The sequence below is a fragment of the Lithobates pipiens genome, unplaced genomic scaffold (assembly GCF_037356315.1).
Source record: "Lithobates pipiens isolate NorthernLeopardFrog02 unplaced genomic scaffold, aLitPip1_a1.2 Scaffold_18, whole genome shotgun sequence".
Classification (NCBI taxonomy): Eukaryota; Metazoa; Chordata; class Amphibia; order Anura; family Ranidae; genus Lithobates; species Lithobates pipiens.
The window spans coordinates 629,895,889-629,911,454 of NW_027507758.1; the positions used below are offsets into that span (position 1 = coordinate 629,895,889).

The following is a 15,566-nucleotide window of genomic DNA, read 5'->3' on the forward strand; positions in this document are numbered from 1 at the left end:
GGAGTAGTGAGCCGGATTGAGGTGAAGGATGCCCAGGAGTATCCTGACATGCTCCATGAACTGGGCTGCGTTCAGTGGCTTACCGTGGAATGGCAGAAGCGGGCCAGTTCCTGGTTGATCGGCCAGAAGGGTCAACAAGCGGGTGAGAATGGCGACCGGGCACCAGCGGTTGTTAGTTTTATAAAAATGTATGTCTGTACCTGGGCCAAGCTGCTGCGTCTTGGATACTGCTATATGTAGGATGAAATGGTCTCCGTGCCTGACCAGGTGGTGCTTGCATAGCGTGCGAGCTGAGGGGCTACTGGAGGTAAACTCGCCTGGCCGTAAGAAGCCGTAGAAGGCCAGGTGTATGGCTGCTTGTATAATGATACTAGTGTGGAGTCCGAAAGGTGCAGTGGCCAGAATATCAGACATGTTTCTGAAAACGTCTCCTGTGATAGGCAGGCGTTTGGGGGAGGCCGTAGGCTGGCGTTTCTGGATGCCGCGCATGACGGCCCGAATGGCGTGAAAAGTGAACAAGGAGGGTTCAGCAGGGTCCTGGAGGGACGTAAAATGTTGTACCCCGGCCAGGTATAGCCGGATCGTGTTAAAGGATAACGCCAAGTCCGAGTGGCAATGGGCAATGAAGGCCAGGACTTGCTTGACCCGGGAGGTCTCTGTGGAGTGAGATGTTAAGAAACGGTTAAAGGCCCTCCAGGCTGTTTGGTAGGCCTTGCGGGTATTGTCTGCGAGGGAGTGATTGATGAGTTGAGTTGCGGCTACTAGGTGAGGGGTTAATCCAGGGTCAGTTGAGACCAGTCCGGGATAGCTGCTGACGTTGGTCCGGCTCCGGGCACCTGATCAAAAAAGGAAACTAAGTTAAAGCGGGAGAGGGCGTCCGCTGCCCGATTACATTTACCGGGGATAAAGGCACAATGAACATTAAATTGAAACAATAACGAGAGCTGGACCAGTCGCCGCAGGAAGGACATAATCTCCAGAGACTTAGACCTGCCTTTGTTAATGATTTCCGCAGTGGCGAGATTGTCCGTTGAAAAGGTCACTGTTTGACCGGACCAACTGCGGCCCCACGTGTGGGCAGCGGCTACGATGGGGTACAACTCGAATAGGGAGGACGTCTCGGTGAAGCCCGGAATTGCCAGTATCTGAGGAGGCCAAGGGGCTGCGAGCCAGAGGTGGCCAAAAATTGCCGCAAAACCCATGGAGGCCGCTGCGTCGGTCACGACCTGCGGTGACGAGGAGGACACGGAGGGAATGAACAGGGACACGCCATTCCAGGACGTCAGGAATTCCTCCCACATGGCAAGATCTGCTATAGCTGCGGGGTCCAGGCTGAGGACGTGCTCCGGGTCTTGTGAATGGGACAGAAGGACTAACAGGCGCGATACGAATGCGCGACCTTGAGGGATGATGCGCATAGCAAAATTAAGCATACCGAGAAGGGACTGTAGCTGCCTCTTGGTGCAAGTTCTGGTGCGGGTGAAGTCCCTCATGACCGACCTGATGCGGCTTAGTTTATCCGGGGGGAGGCTGGCCTGCATAGTGCTGGTGTTTAAGCTGACCCCGAGGAAGGTGATTGCCTGCGCAGGGCCCTCCACCTTGTGCTCAGCAATAGGGACGTTAAGGTTATTGAAGACCACCCTTAGTTTATCCAGATCCCCTGGAAGGGAGCCAGGTGACTCGACCAGCAGGAAGTCATCCAAATAGTGTATGACTCCCTGGCACTGGGCTACGTGCAGCAGGATCCATGCGAGAGCCTGCGCAAACGAGTCGAAGAGCCAGGGGCTACTCTTGGACCCGAAGGTTAGCTTAGTGGCAAAATAGTAGAGCTCCCTCCATTTGATGCCATGCCAGCACCAGAGAGATGGATGGATAGGAAGGAGCTTGAAGGCGTCCGAGATGTCGGCCTTGGAGAGCCATGTTCCTGTGCCTGACTTGAGAATGGCCTGGATGGCCGTATCTACGGATGCGTATTTAAGGGAGAACTCCTCAGAGGGGATAAGGGAATTAAGACTGGGGACAGAGGAAGAATAAGGCGCTGACAAATCGTAGACCAACCTAAGTTTATTGGAGAATTTGCCCTTGACAAGCCCAATAGGGCTGACTCGCCAGGTGTTAAATGGGGGCTTCGTGAAAGGGCCTATGATGAAATCCCGGTCTAGCTCTGCCCGTAATAGCTGGTCGATGGCTTGTACGTCCGTGGCTGCTGACCGCAGGTTCTGGCACTCGTGTGTAAGGTGAGGGAGAGAGATAAGTCCTGTATGAAAGCCCTGAGTAAAGCCCTGAACTAGGTAGGTGGCAAGTGAGGGGGGTGGGATGATTGGCGAGGTAGACACTGAGCCACGACACGTTGACCCGGCTTAGTCAAGATTTTCTAGCCTGCTTGACCTCGCACATGAGCCTGGGATGAGCTCTATGACATCGTGAGCATACATGAAGCAGCCTGCACTGGCTGAAATTACACGACCCGCTGTTGAAGTTGTTACAGATGGCTGCGCCTCCCAAGGTCTTGACCGGGCGCCCCAGTTTATCCGTCTGCGGCAGGCGTACCGGCGCCGGTAGGGCCTGGGCAGTACCTGAGGTCGATGGACCGTCTACGGGCGGGGTTGCCACTGAGCTGGCACACCAAGTTGCGGTGTGAGTAGCCGACTGGCAAATGGCACAAAGGGGAGACCGCAGCCCTGCGAAGTGTCGGCAGAACAACTCGGTGTCCAAGACACTCCAATCCGTAGGTATCTGAAATTGGGAGAGCCTGGCGGCCGCCTTAGCGGAGAAGGAGCGGTGATAGTCATAAAATGAAAAACCGCCGTATTTATACCCCAGGTCAACTACCACGTGGAGGTAACGATCCAGTTCCTCCCTCCTGCCGGGGGAGGCCGAGCAGATGACATCCCTCAGCATGCCGAAGGCCAAGGTGAACTCGGTGACCGAAAGCTTCCTGTCCAGCCTGGGGTCTTTGGCTTTGAGGACCACCGACACGTCCCCCCAAGTGTAAGCTTTGTTTTCTGCCAGCTCATGAATGGATATCAGGAGTGAAGCCAGATTGACGTCCTTGCCCTCTAGGATGTCCTTCCTGATGTTGGCTGATATTAAATGAGAAGGGTACACTACTGGTGTACACCCGGGGGTACCTGCGCTGGTGTTCTCCACTGCTTGTGAAGCTGGTATAGGAGGAGAAACGACTGGGCGGGTCTCGAGGAGGGCCACCCGACTCTGAACCTCTGACATTGAGGTCGTCAGGGATGACACCAGCGTGTGAAGCTGCGTGATGGAAGCAGCGATAGAGCCCAGGGAGGCCTGCTGGGCACTATCCTCAACCGCGGCTGGGGGAGGAAAGAGGAGCCCGAAAAGCTCGGCCTTTCTGGCTGTAGCTGGGAAGGGTACACCCCTACGCCTCAACTCGGCTGTCAGCCTGGGAATGGTCCATGTTCTGAAGGACCTTTGGCTGCCGCTCTCTGAGACGAGAGACGGAGACAACGGAGCCGTGTAGTCCTCGCTGCCAGCCTGGGACATGGTGGCAAAATCCAGGCTTGGTGAGTCTATTAATCCTTGGGTCTGGGTTTTTCTCCTATACGGAACCTAAGAGGGTGACATGGATTACAAGACTCGTAGGAGACTCCTGAGCAAACACATTTTTTTTTTTTTTTTTAAAGAGAAGGATACTACCGCTTGTGAGCGTCTCCCTCCCAGAAGATTCTCTTACCTAAGGAGGCACCGTCCGACCCGGTGCAGGTTGGACCTACTGAAAACTCGACTGATCTGAGGAGATGAAGGTAAGTTTGTATGAGACTCCTATACCTGCAGAGAGATGTCTAGCTAAATCGTGGAGGTAAGACTGGAAAATGTGATGAAAGACATAACTGAAACGAGCTACATAAATGAAACGAGCAGACAACCGAATTTAGAATAACGTGCATATGGCGACAGAGACGTGACTTGGTTGCGTCGCAGATGAAAAATTTCCTTTTCCTTCCCTTTCCCCATTTTTTTTGTTTCCAATGCAAATTGCACATAGAACGTGGGGCTCAAGCGGAGGTGGACCTCGCCACGTGGAGCTCAGGCAGGGGGGGGGGGGCCTGCCACGTGGAGCTCAGGCGGGGGGTGAACCCCGCCACGTGGAGCTCAGGCAGGGGGGGGGGGCCTGCCACGTGGAGCTCAGGCGGAGGTGGAGCCCGCCACGTGGAGCTCAGGCAGGGGGGGGGGGGGCCTGCCACGTGGAGCTCAGGCGGAGGTGGAGCCCGCCACGTGGAGCTCAGGCAGGGGGGGGGGGGCCTGCCACGTGGAGCTCAGGCGGGGGGTGAACCCCGCCACGTGGAGCTCAGGCAGGGGGGGGGGCCTGCCGCGTGGAGCTCAGGCGGAGCCCGCCACGTGGAGCTCAGGCAGGGGGGGGGGCGTGCCACGTGGAGCTCAGGCGGGGGGTGACCCCGTCACGTGGAGCTCAGGCAGGGGGGGGGGGACCCCGCCACGTGGAGCTCAGGCGGGGGGTGAACCCCGCCACGTGGAGCTCAGGCGGGGGAGGGGACCCCGCCGCGTGGAGCTCAGGCAGGGGGGGGGACCCTGCCACGTGGAGCTCAGGCAAGGGGGGGGTACTGAAATGAGGCGTGCAGCTGGGCGCACCAGAACGAATCGATGCATAAGGAATGCGATGGGATTCGGATTGGAGCGTAATAAGTGACAGAAATGATAACATGGTTAGAAATGGCAGAAATGAAATGATCCGACATAACCGACTGACATGATTGAAATGACTGAAATGATTGACATGAAAAGAAATGACATGACGGACATAGTACAAACGGTATGAAATGATTTTTTTTTTTTTTGGTTTGAACAACCTGAGATTGACATTGCCCGGACTGCTCAATTCAGCGTGACAAGCAGACAGCTGCGATTTCGAAACGGTTCGATCGGTTCGAACACAATGAAATGAGTCGTTCGGTTTAGCAATGACGTGCTACGAAACGAAGTGCCTGTTGGCACGAACGACATGTACCGAAAAGGTGACAACGACTTCTTCGAAGGAAGGGGTAGTGACATGAGGTATCGAATACAAGTGTCGCAGTTAAGACGTTCGTGTAATTTAGAGTGAGTGGTTCGTGAGTTCAGGAATCTAGTTTACGTGACTTAATAACACATGAAACGAAAAGGGTGCCGAAGCCCTACCTGCGACAGCCGGCCCAGACGTGTTGTACGACAACGGAAAATTTCGATTAGAGTATAGTGACTCAGACGGCAACCAGACGGACGCTGACGAACGACAAGGCTTTGTCGACACGAGGCGGACGAAAACGTAGGAACTCACGAACCCGGCTCACTGTAAAGTCACGTGGATAGTCGGCCCTTGATTTCTGACGTATCAGATATCGCGCACCGGAACCGACAAGGGAGCCAGGCGAACGGGCTGGTTATATACTCCACCGGGCTCCACCCATAATTACAGGCCACCATACTGGCCTTTCCATATATATATATATATATATATATATATATATATATATAATGTTTGGGGGTTCCAAGTAATTTTCTAGCAAAAAATTGATTTTAACTTAAGAAAGAAAAAGCAGTGTCAGAAAAAGATTTAGACTTTAAGTGGTTAAACTTCCTGCATTTACACCTGGTTGAAAGCTTGGCAGACTGCCCAGATTATTTGTTTACACAAGAAGTTCTTTCCCTTTGATCTAAGAAGTAAGCGTTAGTTACAATGTTTCAAGTTCTACACTTGGCAGACTACCCAGGATGCTTTCTTTTGACAGCTGAGTGAGCAGATAATCTCTCCACATGTTTATATGAAAGACTCGCCTACTCTCAGCCGAAGAGATCGTAAGGGAGGTGAAAAGAGATTGCGTTTTTTTTAACGATTAATCGTGCAGCTCTACTATCTAGTGTGGAGTCTTCTCTACTCATATGCAGAGCTTGAGACATGACTGTTTACCTTTGAGATACTTTGTATCTCCTTTCCTTAATTGCACTTGGTTACATTTGTTTACTCCAAGGGAGATCCTCTGAGGCTTAGCATATGTATTATTTCTTTTTCTTTGGCAGACATTCAATCCTAGCCCCTCTTTTTGCGGCTTTTCCCGTATGAACTGACATGCTGCTGTTTTGTTCTGGGAGAGGAGTCTGTCAAAGCTGTGCACACTGATTGGCGTGTGAGGACAGTTTCTATATACACACTGGTCCTCGTATTTCTCTAATGGTGTTTATTGCACTATTCAGCAATACATGAAATCTGAGGGACCATCGGCTGGTATCCATGCTAGGAATAATCTTCATTTGATCTGTAAGTACTCTAATCTCTGCCACGAGTCACATATATTGTAACTATTTGTTTATGTTTATTCATATGTATATATATATATATATATATTAGACCTGTGCGATTCGTTTCGTACAAATCTCAAATTCGTACGAATTTCCCTAAAGAGGGAGGGGGACGAGAGATCGCCCCCCCTCCTGAACCGTACCAGGCCACATGCCCTTAACATTGGGAGAATGCTTTGGGGTCCCCCCTAAGCACCCTGTCCCCATGTTGATGAGGGCAAGGGCCGGTGGTTGTGGGGGTCTGCGGGCAGGGGACTTATCAGAATCTGGAAGCCCCCTTTAACAAGGGGACCCCCAGATCCCGCCCCCCCCATTTGAAATGGTAAGGGGGTACAAAAGTACCCCTACCATTTTACAAAGAAAGTGTAAAAAAGTTAAACACACACACCGTTGGGAAAAGTCCTTTATTAAAAATAAAAAAAGATTCCAGCGGTGGTAATCCACTCTCTCCAGCGATGGATGATCATCTATCCGGGGTCCAGCAATGAGTGATCTGATCCACCGATGGGTGATCTCTCCCTCCAGCGCAGCGCATCCATCCTGTCTCCACCGGAGACACTGCGGGAATCCCAGCAGCCTGACACTTCTTAACTGAGGAGGGCGGGGCCACCCGTCACCTGACCCTGCCCCCCTCTGACGCAAGGGGAAAGCCAGGCTTCCCCAGTGATGTATGGGTGATCTGATGTAACGGAAACCTGCGTCAGAGGTGAAAGGCATGTAGATTTTCTATCGGTCGTTAACCCTTCAATTATCTCTGGTAAGATGTGACGATCAATCCCCCACAGGCTTGTGAGATTAGCCCATTGAGACAATGACACAAAACAACAAAGTCTCTCCGAGCAAATCTAATCTTTATTCTTTGGTGTGAATATTTAAAGGGGGCTTTCAGAAAGTACCGCCCTTTGAACATGTCATACAGATTATCCAATCATATACAAGTACAGCCTACAACAAAAGTGAAACTAGTGATTCCTCAAAATCATGTGCTTTCCAAGAAACAAAACAAGAAAAAGAAGATAACAGTAACACGAGAAACTAAACTAAATTAGCAAAACTTGAGCATATCTATTCGTGAAGTGGATGTTAGAGAGACACAAAATGGAAACCGAATTTCTTAAAGAATGAAAGCGGTTAAGCTAAATATCCCTTCAATCCCCTCTTAGATCATATAAGATGATCTCTAGATTCTATCTTCTTTGGGGTTGTGGCATTGATTGCCTGATGACTCTTCACGTATGTCATGTAGGATAGAACCTTATCATCAGGAGATTGAAGGCGTGCAATTATGCAAGTGCAACACTTAAAGCAGAGGTAAACAATCAGAGCAAGGATAAATATCATAACAAGGACAATGTCTTTTAACAATGAAAATACACCTCCAAGCCCAAATCCTGCATTGGCAAATGGGCTCCATGTTTTAGCAATGTCTAGCTTCCTGCTGGAGCTGGCCTCTAGGGGATGTCCCCTTTTATCATCCCGACCAGTCCCATGACAGGTACCAAGGACGCAAGGTAACACCATCCCTTAACATGGAGGGGCACCCAGGGATAACACACTTTCCCACAACATACATAGATACTTTGTTCCTCGTGCAAAAGGTCTCTTAGCGACAATCTCATGAGTGTACTTGTCCTGTGTCGTGATGATAAATTAGTGCAATATTTCACCTACATTATCAGAGAATGAAGAAAAGTTATGTAAAGTATGGTTTAGCCCTGGCTCAGATACTTGAAACAGTGAGCAGGCAGGGGCAGAGCCTCTGGATTCATTCTCTGCAGCTATTACCTTTTGTACCACCACCCCCTCCCTTTAGAATGTAAGCTCTACGAGCCGAGCCCTCCTGTACCTTTTGTATTGTACTGTAATTGTGTTGTCCCCCCCATACATTGTAAAGCGTTGCGTAAACTGTTGGCGCTATATAAATCGTGTATAATAATAATAATATTAAATATTGACCTGCTGCAGAAAGAGGGGTTAGTCTGTGTCTCATTCCCTAAATTAGAACACCAATCAGGGGAATGACTTCTACCTGCTATTGGAAAGGTAACAATGTTGTTTATGTAAAGAGTGGATATGTTAGTCAAGAATACAGGAGGAGTTTCGTTGAGAAAGGAGGACATATTTAAAGGTACAGCCAAAAGGGGAACTCAGGCAGTACTAGGATGTAATTTGCTACATATCCAACATTCATATCCTGATTTTTTTAGCATAAGCATACTTAAATTTTAGCAAAAGCATCTTATCAGTAAAACTATATAAGTCCAGTCTTTACACATATCAGAGATTTCACACAGGGCAGAAGCCGTATTCCTTCCCTGAGTGTGGGAAATATTTTTCAGTGAAGTCCAATCTTTACAAACATCAGAGATTTCACACAGGGGAGAAGCCGTATTCCTGTTTTGAGTGTGGGAAATGTTTTTCAGTGAAGTCCGATCTCTACAGACATGAGAGATCTCACACGGAGGAGAAGCCATATTCTTGTCCTGAGTGCGAGAAGATTGGACTTCTGTGAAAAACATTTCCCACACTTTGGACAGGAATATGGCTTCCCCCCGTGTGTGATCTTATATACACAATAAGATGGTATTTAGAAGGGAAACATTTCCCGCACTCAGTACAGGAAAAGCTCTTCTCTGTTGGAAGGACGGCCCTGTCCCTCACAGTCTGAGGTTCCTCAGGATAAGAGGAATACGATGGTCCATCTACACTGTGTGGTGCCGGATGGACATTTGAGGTAGTCGGGTTTTCTCCTGGACTATACTGTGTGATGTCCTCATCTTCTACTTTACAGTCTGGAGACAAAGTGAGACAATCCTCTGAGGTTTTCCTCATCTCCCGTCCATCTACTAAAATAGAAATACAAAGATTATTACTAGACATGAGCAGATTGTTTCCCCTATACCAGGACTCCGCCCACATCAGGCAGCTTTGTCTCTGAGGATCTTACAATTCCACCCTCAAGGTAACTAGTAAATGGCTCTTCTGATCTTTATTCATGGACCTTAGTCAGAGAGTGAGGAAACAACGAGAACTGTCTTTTATAGGAGTGACAGTGATGAAGGGATTATAGGACGAGTGTCCCCTCCCCCTCTATCACTCATTGTCATCTTCCCAACACAAGAAGTCCTGCACTTCCTTATTTAGTCCATGATTTAGTCATGAATAACAGCGGGGCTGAGCCCCACCAGAGGTCAGAGAGTGAGGATGGGGGGAGAACAACCAAGATGAAGACTGGACTGATCCTGAAGGCCACCATCATTGGGTTATGGACTCCTCCCTCATTTTCACTTTCTGTTTAAGGTTCTAAAGTTTGGGGATATTATATTATTATCAGGATACATTATATCATCATTATACAGGAATACAGGACGGGGAACACAGCTCAGGAAAGTGACCAGAGGATTACAGGCTTATATCACCCAGTCCCTGCCCTACTCTGGACCAATCAGTGAACAGTAGGGATGGGCCAAACACCCTCCTGTTCGGTTCGCATCCAGAACATGCGAACACCGTTAAAGTCTATGGGACACGAACATGAAAAATCAAAAGTGCTAATTTTAAAGGCTTATATGCATGGTGTTGTCATAAAAAGTGTTTAGGGACCCGGGTCCTGCCCCAGGGGACATGTATCAATGCAAAAAAAAGGTTTAAAAACTGACTTTTTTTTCGGGAGCAGTGATTTTAATAATGCTTAAAGTGAAACAATAAAAGTAAAATATTCCTTTAAATTTCATACCTGGGGGGTGTCTGTAGTATGCCTGTAAAGTGGTGCATGCTTCCCGTGTTTACAACAGTCCGAGAGCAAAATGACATTTCTAAAGGAAAAAAAAGTCATTTAAAAGTACTAACGCTAGTGCCGGCTATTAATGAATTGTCAGCCCCGACAATATATTTGAAAGTCATTGAAAAAAAATGTGTGGGGGTCCCCCAAAATTCCATTACCAGGACCTTCAGGTCTGGTATGGATATTAAGAGGAACTCCGCGCCAATTTTCTTTTAAAAATGGCATGTGGTTCCCCCCAAAAATCCATACCAGACCCTTCTTCTCTGGTATGGATTTTAAGGGGAACTCCGCGCCAATTAAAAAAAAAAATGGTGTGGGGTTCCCCCAAAAATCCACACCAGACCCTTACGCAACCTGGCAGGCCGCAGGAAACCGTACCAGGCCACATACCCTCAATATGGGTGTCCCCATGTTGATGGGAAGTAGAGTTGTAAGAAACGCTAAAGGTGCGGTTGGATAAGTAGCAAGAGAACCAGCGAGGGGGTGGTCAACCGTATCAAAGGCAGCAGAGAGGTCCAGGAGTAGGAGAACAGAATAGTGTCCATTGAAAAAAACTGCAATAAAAAAAGGGGGGCTAATCCCTATCCCCTCTATATAAAACGAAAAAAGTGTTCAGCTATACTTTAATGTGTGCTGATTGTTACTACAAATCAATCTGTTCCTTTTCCATGCTTTGCAGGGAGAAAAAACAAAGAGATCATTCCCTCTTTGCAGGGCCCTGTGTTGACGACAGAGCTCTGGGTTGTGATTTGACATCGTTGATCAGCGGACATGCATGCTGACAAAAATCCTTCTGTGTCTAATCACAGGGGGGGAGGGGGGGGTTCACTGGGATGCGCTTGCACTGGCTCTGAACCCCTGAAGAGTCCAGCGATGTACAGGTACGTCACTGTACATTGTGGGTGGCAGTCCGTAAGCAGTTAATAATTGTAGGAATACGTTCTCTCAGTTATTCGTGGAAACCATGCCTGACTAAGTCATTGTATGAATACAATCTCTGTTATTTGTAGGAACCATGCCCGATAAAGACATTGTATGAGTACAATCTCTGTTATTTGTAGGAATCATGCCTGATAAAGACATTGTATGAGTACGATCTCTCAGTTATTTGTAGGAACCATGCCTGATAAAGACATCGTATGAGTACAATCTCTGTTATTTGTAGGAACCATGCCTTATAAAGACATTGTAGGAGTACGATCTCTCAGTTATTTGAAGGAACCATGCCTGATAAAGACATTGTATGAGTACAATCTCTGTTATTTGTAGGAACCATGCCTGAAAAGACATTGTATGAGTACGATCTCAAAGTTATTTGTAGGAACCATGCCTGATAAAGACATTGTATGAGTACGATCTCTCAGTTATTTGTAGGAACCATGCCTGATAAAGACATTGTATGAGTACGATCCCTCAGTTATTTGAAGGAACCATGCCTGATAAAGACATTGTATGAGTACGATCTCTCAGTTATTTGTAGGAACCATGCCTGAAAAGACATTGTATAAATACGATCTCTCAGTTATTTGTAGGAACCATGCCTGAAAAGACATTGTATGAGTACGATCTCTCAGTTATTTGTAGGAACCATGCCTGATAAAGACATTGTACGAGTACGATCTCTCAGTTATTTGTAGGAACCATGCCTGATAAAGACATTGTATGAGTACGATCTCTCAGTTATTTGTAGGAACCATGCCTGAAAAGACATTGTATGAGTACGATCTCAAAGTTATTTGTAGGAACCATGCCTGATAAAGACATTGTATGAGTACGATCTCTCTGTTATTTGTAGGAACCATGCCTGATAAAGACATTGTATGAGTACGATCTCTCAGTTATTTGTAGGAACCATGCCTGATAAAGACATTGTATGAGTACGATCTCTCAGTTATTTGTAGGAACCATGCCTGATAAAGACATTGTATGAGTACGATCCCTCAGTTATTTGAAGGAACCATGCCTGATAAAGACATTGTATGAGTACGATTTCTCAGTTATTTGTAGGAACCATGCCTGATAAAGACATTGTATGAGTACGATCTCTCAGTTATTTGTAGGAACCATGCCTGAAAAGACATTGTATGAGTACGATCTCTCAGTTATTTGTAGGAACCATGCCTGAAAAGACATTGTATGAGTACGATCTCTCAGTTATTTGAAGGAACCATGCCTGATAAAGACATTGTATGAGTACGATTTCTCAGTTATTTGTAGGAACCATGCCTGATAAAGACATTGTATGAGTACGATCTCTCAGTTATTTGTAGGAACCATGCCTGAAAAGACATTGTATGAGTACGATCTCTCAGTTATTTGTAGGAACCATGCCTGATAAAGACATTGTATGAGTACGATCTATCAGTTATTTGTAGGAACCATGCCTGATAAAGACATTGTACGAGTACGATCTCTCAGTTATTTGTAGGAACCATGCCTGATAAAGACATTGTATGAGTACGATCTCTCAGTTATTTGTAGGAACCATGCCTGATAAAGTAAATTAACCACTTAAGCTCCGGACCATTTTGCTGGCCAAAGACCAGAGCCCTTTTTGCGATTTGGCACTGCGTCGCTTTAACTGACAATTGAGCGGTCATGCGACGTGGCTCCCAAAGAAAATTTACGTCCTTTTTTTCCCACAAATAGAGCTTTCTTTTGGTGGTATTTGATCACCCCTGCGGTTTTTATTTTTTGCACTATAAAACAAAAAAAAGAGTGACAATTTTGAAAAAAAAAAAACACATTATTTTTAAAATTTTGCTATAATAAATATCCCCCAAAAATGTATAAAAAAACATTTTTTTTCCTTAGTTTAGGCCGATACTTATGCTTCTACATATTTTTGGTAAAAAAATTGCAATAAGCGTTTATTGATTGGTTTGCGCAAAAGTTATAGCGTTTTCAAAATAAGGGATAGTTTTATTAATAATTTTTTTTTACTATTAATGGCAGCGATCAGAGATCATAACTGCGACATTATGGTGGACACACCGGACAATTTTGACACATTTTTGGGACCATTGTCATTTAAACAGCAATCAGTGCTATACAAATGCACTGATTCCTGTGTAAATGGCACTGGCAGTGAAGGCGTTAACCACTAGGTAGCAGTGTAGGGGTTAAGTGTGCCCTGGGGAGTATTTCTAACTGTGAGGGGGGCGTGGCTACGTGTGACATGTCACTGATCTCGGCTCCCAATGACAGGGAGCAGAGATCAGTGACGCTGTCACTAGGCAGTACGGGGGGGGGATGCTCGTTTACATTAGCATCTCCCCATTCTTCCTCTCCGTGAGGCGATCGCCGGTATCCTCGCGGCGATTGAGTCCGCGGGACCCACGACCCGACTCACGGAGGTGCCGGGGCGCACGTGATAGCATGGCGGCAAATTTAAAGGGATGTACAGGTACGCCCATTTGCCCAGCCGTGCCCTTCTGCCGATGTACATCGGCGTGCGCTGGTCGGGAAGCGGTTAAGGAGTCAATTTATTAACAATTTGTTATTTGAGTTAACACAGAGAATTCCTAGGATTGTGAGCTCCATCTAGTGACCATAATGATGCACATTTCCTGAAATACTGAAATCTGGAAGAATAGTGCAATTGCCTTATGGTCACTAGATGGAGCCAAAGATCATAGAATATCACTGTATGAAGTAAAATTCAACCAACATTTGTTAAGGCTGGATGATAGTTTCTCACATTAAAAAAAAAAAAAAAAAAAAAGAAGAAATTTGGACAAAAGACCTTTAAGCGTTTGTGAAATCTCTACACCAAAAAATATACTCAGCCAATGAAAGGTAATGACTCCATTTTTATTTTTCTACTCCTATCAATGACCAACACGGTACAACACTTCATCCATGTCTTTGGTGATCTCTGATCTCCTGATCAACTGTTTCTTCCATGATGAAGATCAGCCATGGAGTATATCTGAGGTGTATATCAGGGTGTGCTTCTTCCCCACATGAGAGCTGCGATGTCCAGCAACATTCATATACAAGACATTTCCCGCACTCAAGGCACTAATACACCTCGAGGGTTGTGTGGGATCCCCGATGTACAGGAAGACAGGACTTCATTGAGGAACAATTCCCTCACTCAGGACAGGAATACGGCTTCTCCCCTTTGTGCAACCTCAGATGTGTGTTAAGATTGGACTTCACTGAAAAACATTTCCCGCACTCAGGACAGGAATACGGCTTCTCCCCTGTGTGAGATCTCTGATGTGTGTAAAGATTAGACTTCTGAGAAAAAAATTTCCCGCATTCAGGACAGGAATGCGGCTTCTCCCCCGTGTGATATCTCTGATGTGCATAAAGACTGGACGTCTGTGAAAAACATTTTCCGCACTCAGTACAGGAATATGGCTTCTCTCCTGTGTGCAATCTCTGATGCTTGACAAGATCTGCTTTTGTTACAAAACAATTCCGGCACTCAGAACAGGAATGCAGCTTTTCCCCCGTGTGAGATCTCTGATGTCTGTAAAGCTGGGACTTCTCTGAAAAACATTTCCTGCACTCAGGACAGGAATATGGCTTCTCCCCTGTGTGAGATCTCTGATGTCTGTAAAGACTGGAATTACGTGAAAAACATTTCCCGCACTCAGTACAGGAATATGTCTTCTGTCCCATGTGAGATCTCTGATGTGTGTTAAAAATGGATTTATTCAAAAAACATTTCCCACACTCAGAACAGGAAAGTGGCTTCTCCCCCGTGTGCATTCTCTGATGTCTGTAAAGATCAGACCTCTGTGAAAAACATTTCCCACACTCAGTACAGGAATATGGCTTCTCCCCTGTATGAGATCTCTGATGTATGTAAAGACTGGAATTTCGTGTAAAACATTTCCCGCACTCAGGACAGGAATACGGCTTCTCTCCTGTGTGAGATCTTCTATGCACATTAAAATTGTATTTGGAAGGGAAACACTTCCCACACTCAGGACAGGTAAACCTCTTCTCTGTTGGAAGGACGGCACCATCCCTCACAGTCTGAGATTCCTCAGGATAAGAGGAATACGATGGTCCATCTACACTGTGTGGTGCCGGATGGACATTTGAGGTAGTCGGGTTTTCTCCTGGACTATACTGTGTGATGTCCTCATCTTCTACTTTACAGTCTGGAGACAAAGTGAGACAATCTTCTGAGGTTTTCCTCATCTCCCGTCCATCTACTAAAATAGAAATAAAAAGATTATTACTAGACATGAGCTGATTGGTTCCCCTAAACCAGGACTCCGCCCACATCAGGCAGCTTTGTCTCTGAGGATCTTACAATTCCCCCCTCAAGGTAACTAGTAAATGGGTCCTCTGATCTCCTACCAGATCATTTCTTTATTCATGGACCTTAGTCTACTGATCACAGAATAATTACATTCAGCATAAATCATAGGAAAAAGGAGGCACAAGGGTAGTACAAGAACACAAAATTTCAAACAAGCAAACTTTTCTAAACTGCACT

At 46.6% G+C, this 15,566-nt stretch overlaps 1 protein-coding gene across 1 annotated transcript in view; it reads right to left on the reverse strand.

Annotated features, from left to right (window-relative positions):
• LOC143989933 (uncharacterized) overlaps window positions 1-15,566 on the reverse strand; it is a 359,732-nt gene that overhangs the window by 141,775 nt on the left and 202,391 nt on the right. The window contains exon 11 of the mRNA XM_077490205.1: window positions 14,241-15,279. Coding sequence (XP_077346331.1) covers window positions 14,241-15,279 — 1,039 coding nt within the window. The remainder of the gene's footprint in view (window positions 1-14,240; window positions 15,280-15,566) is intronic.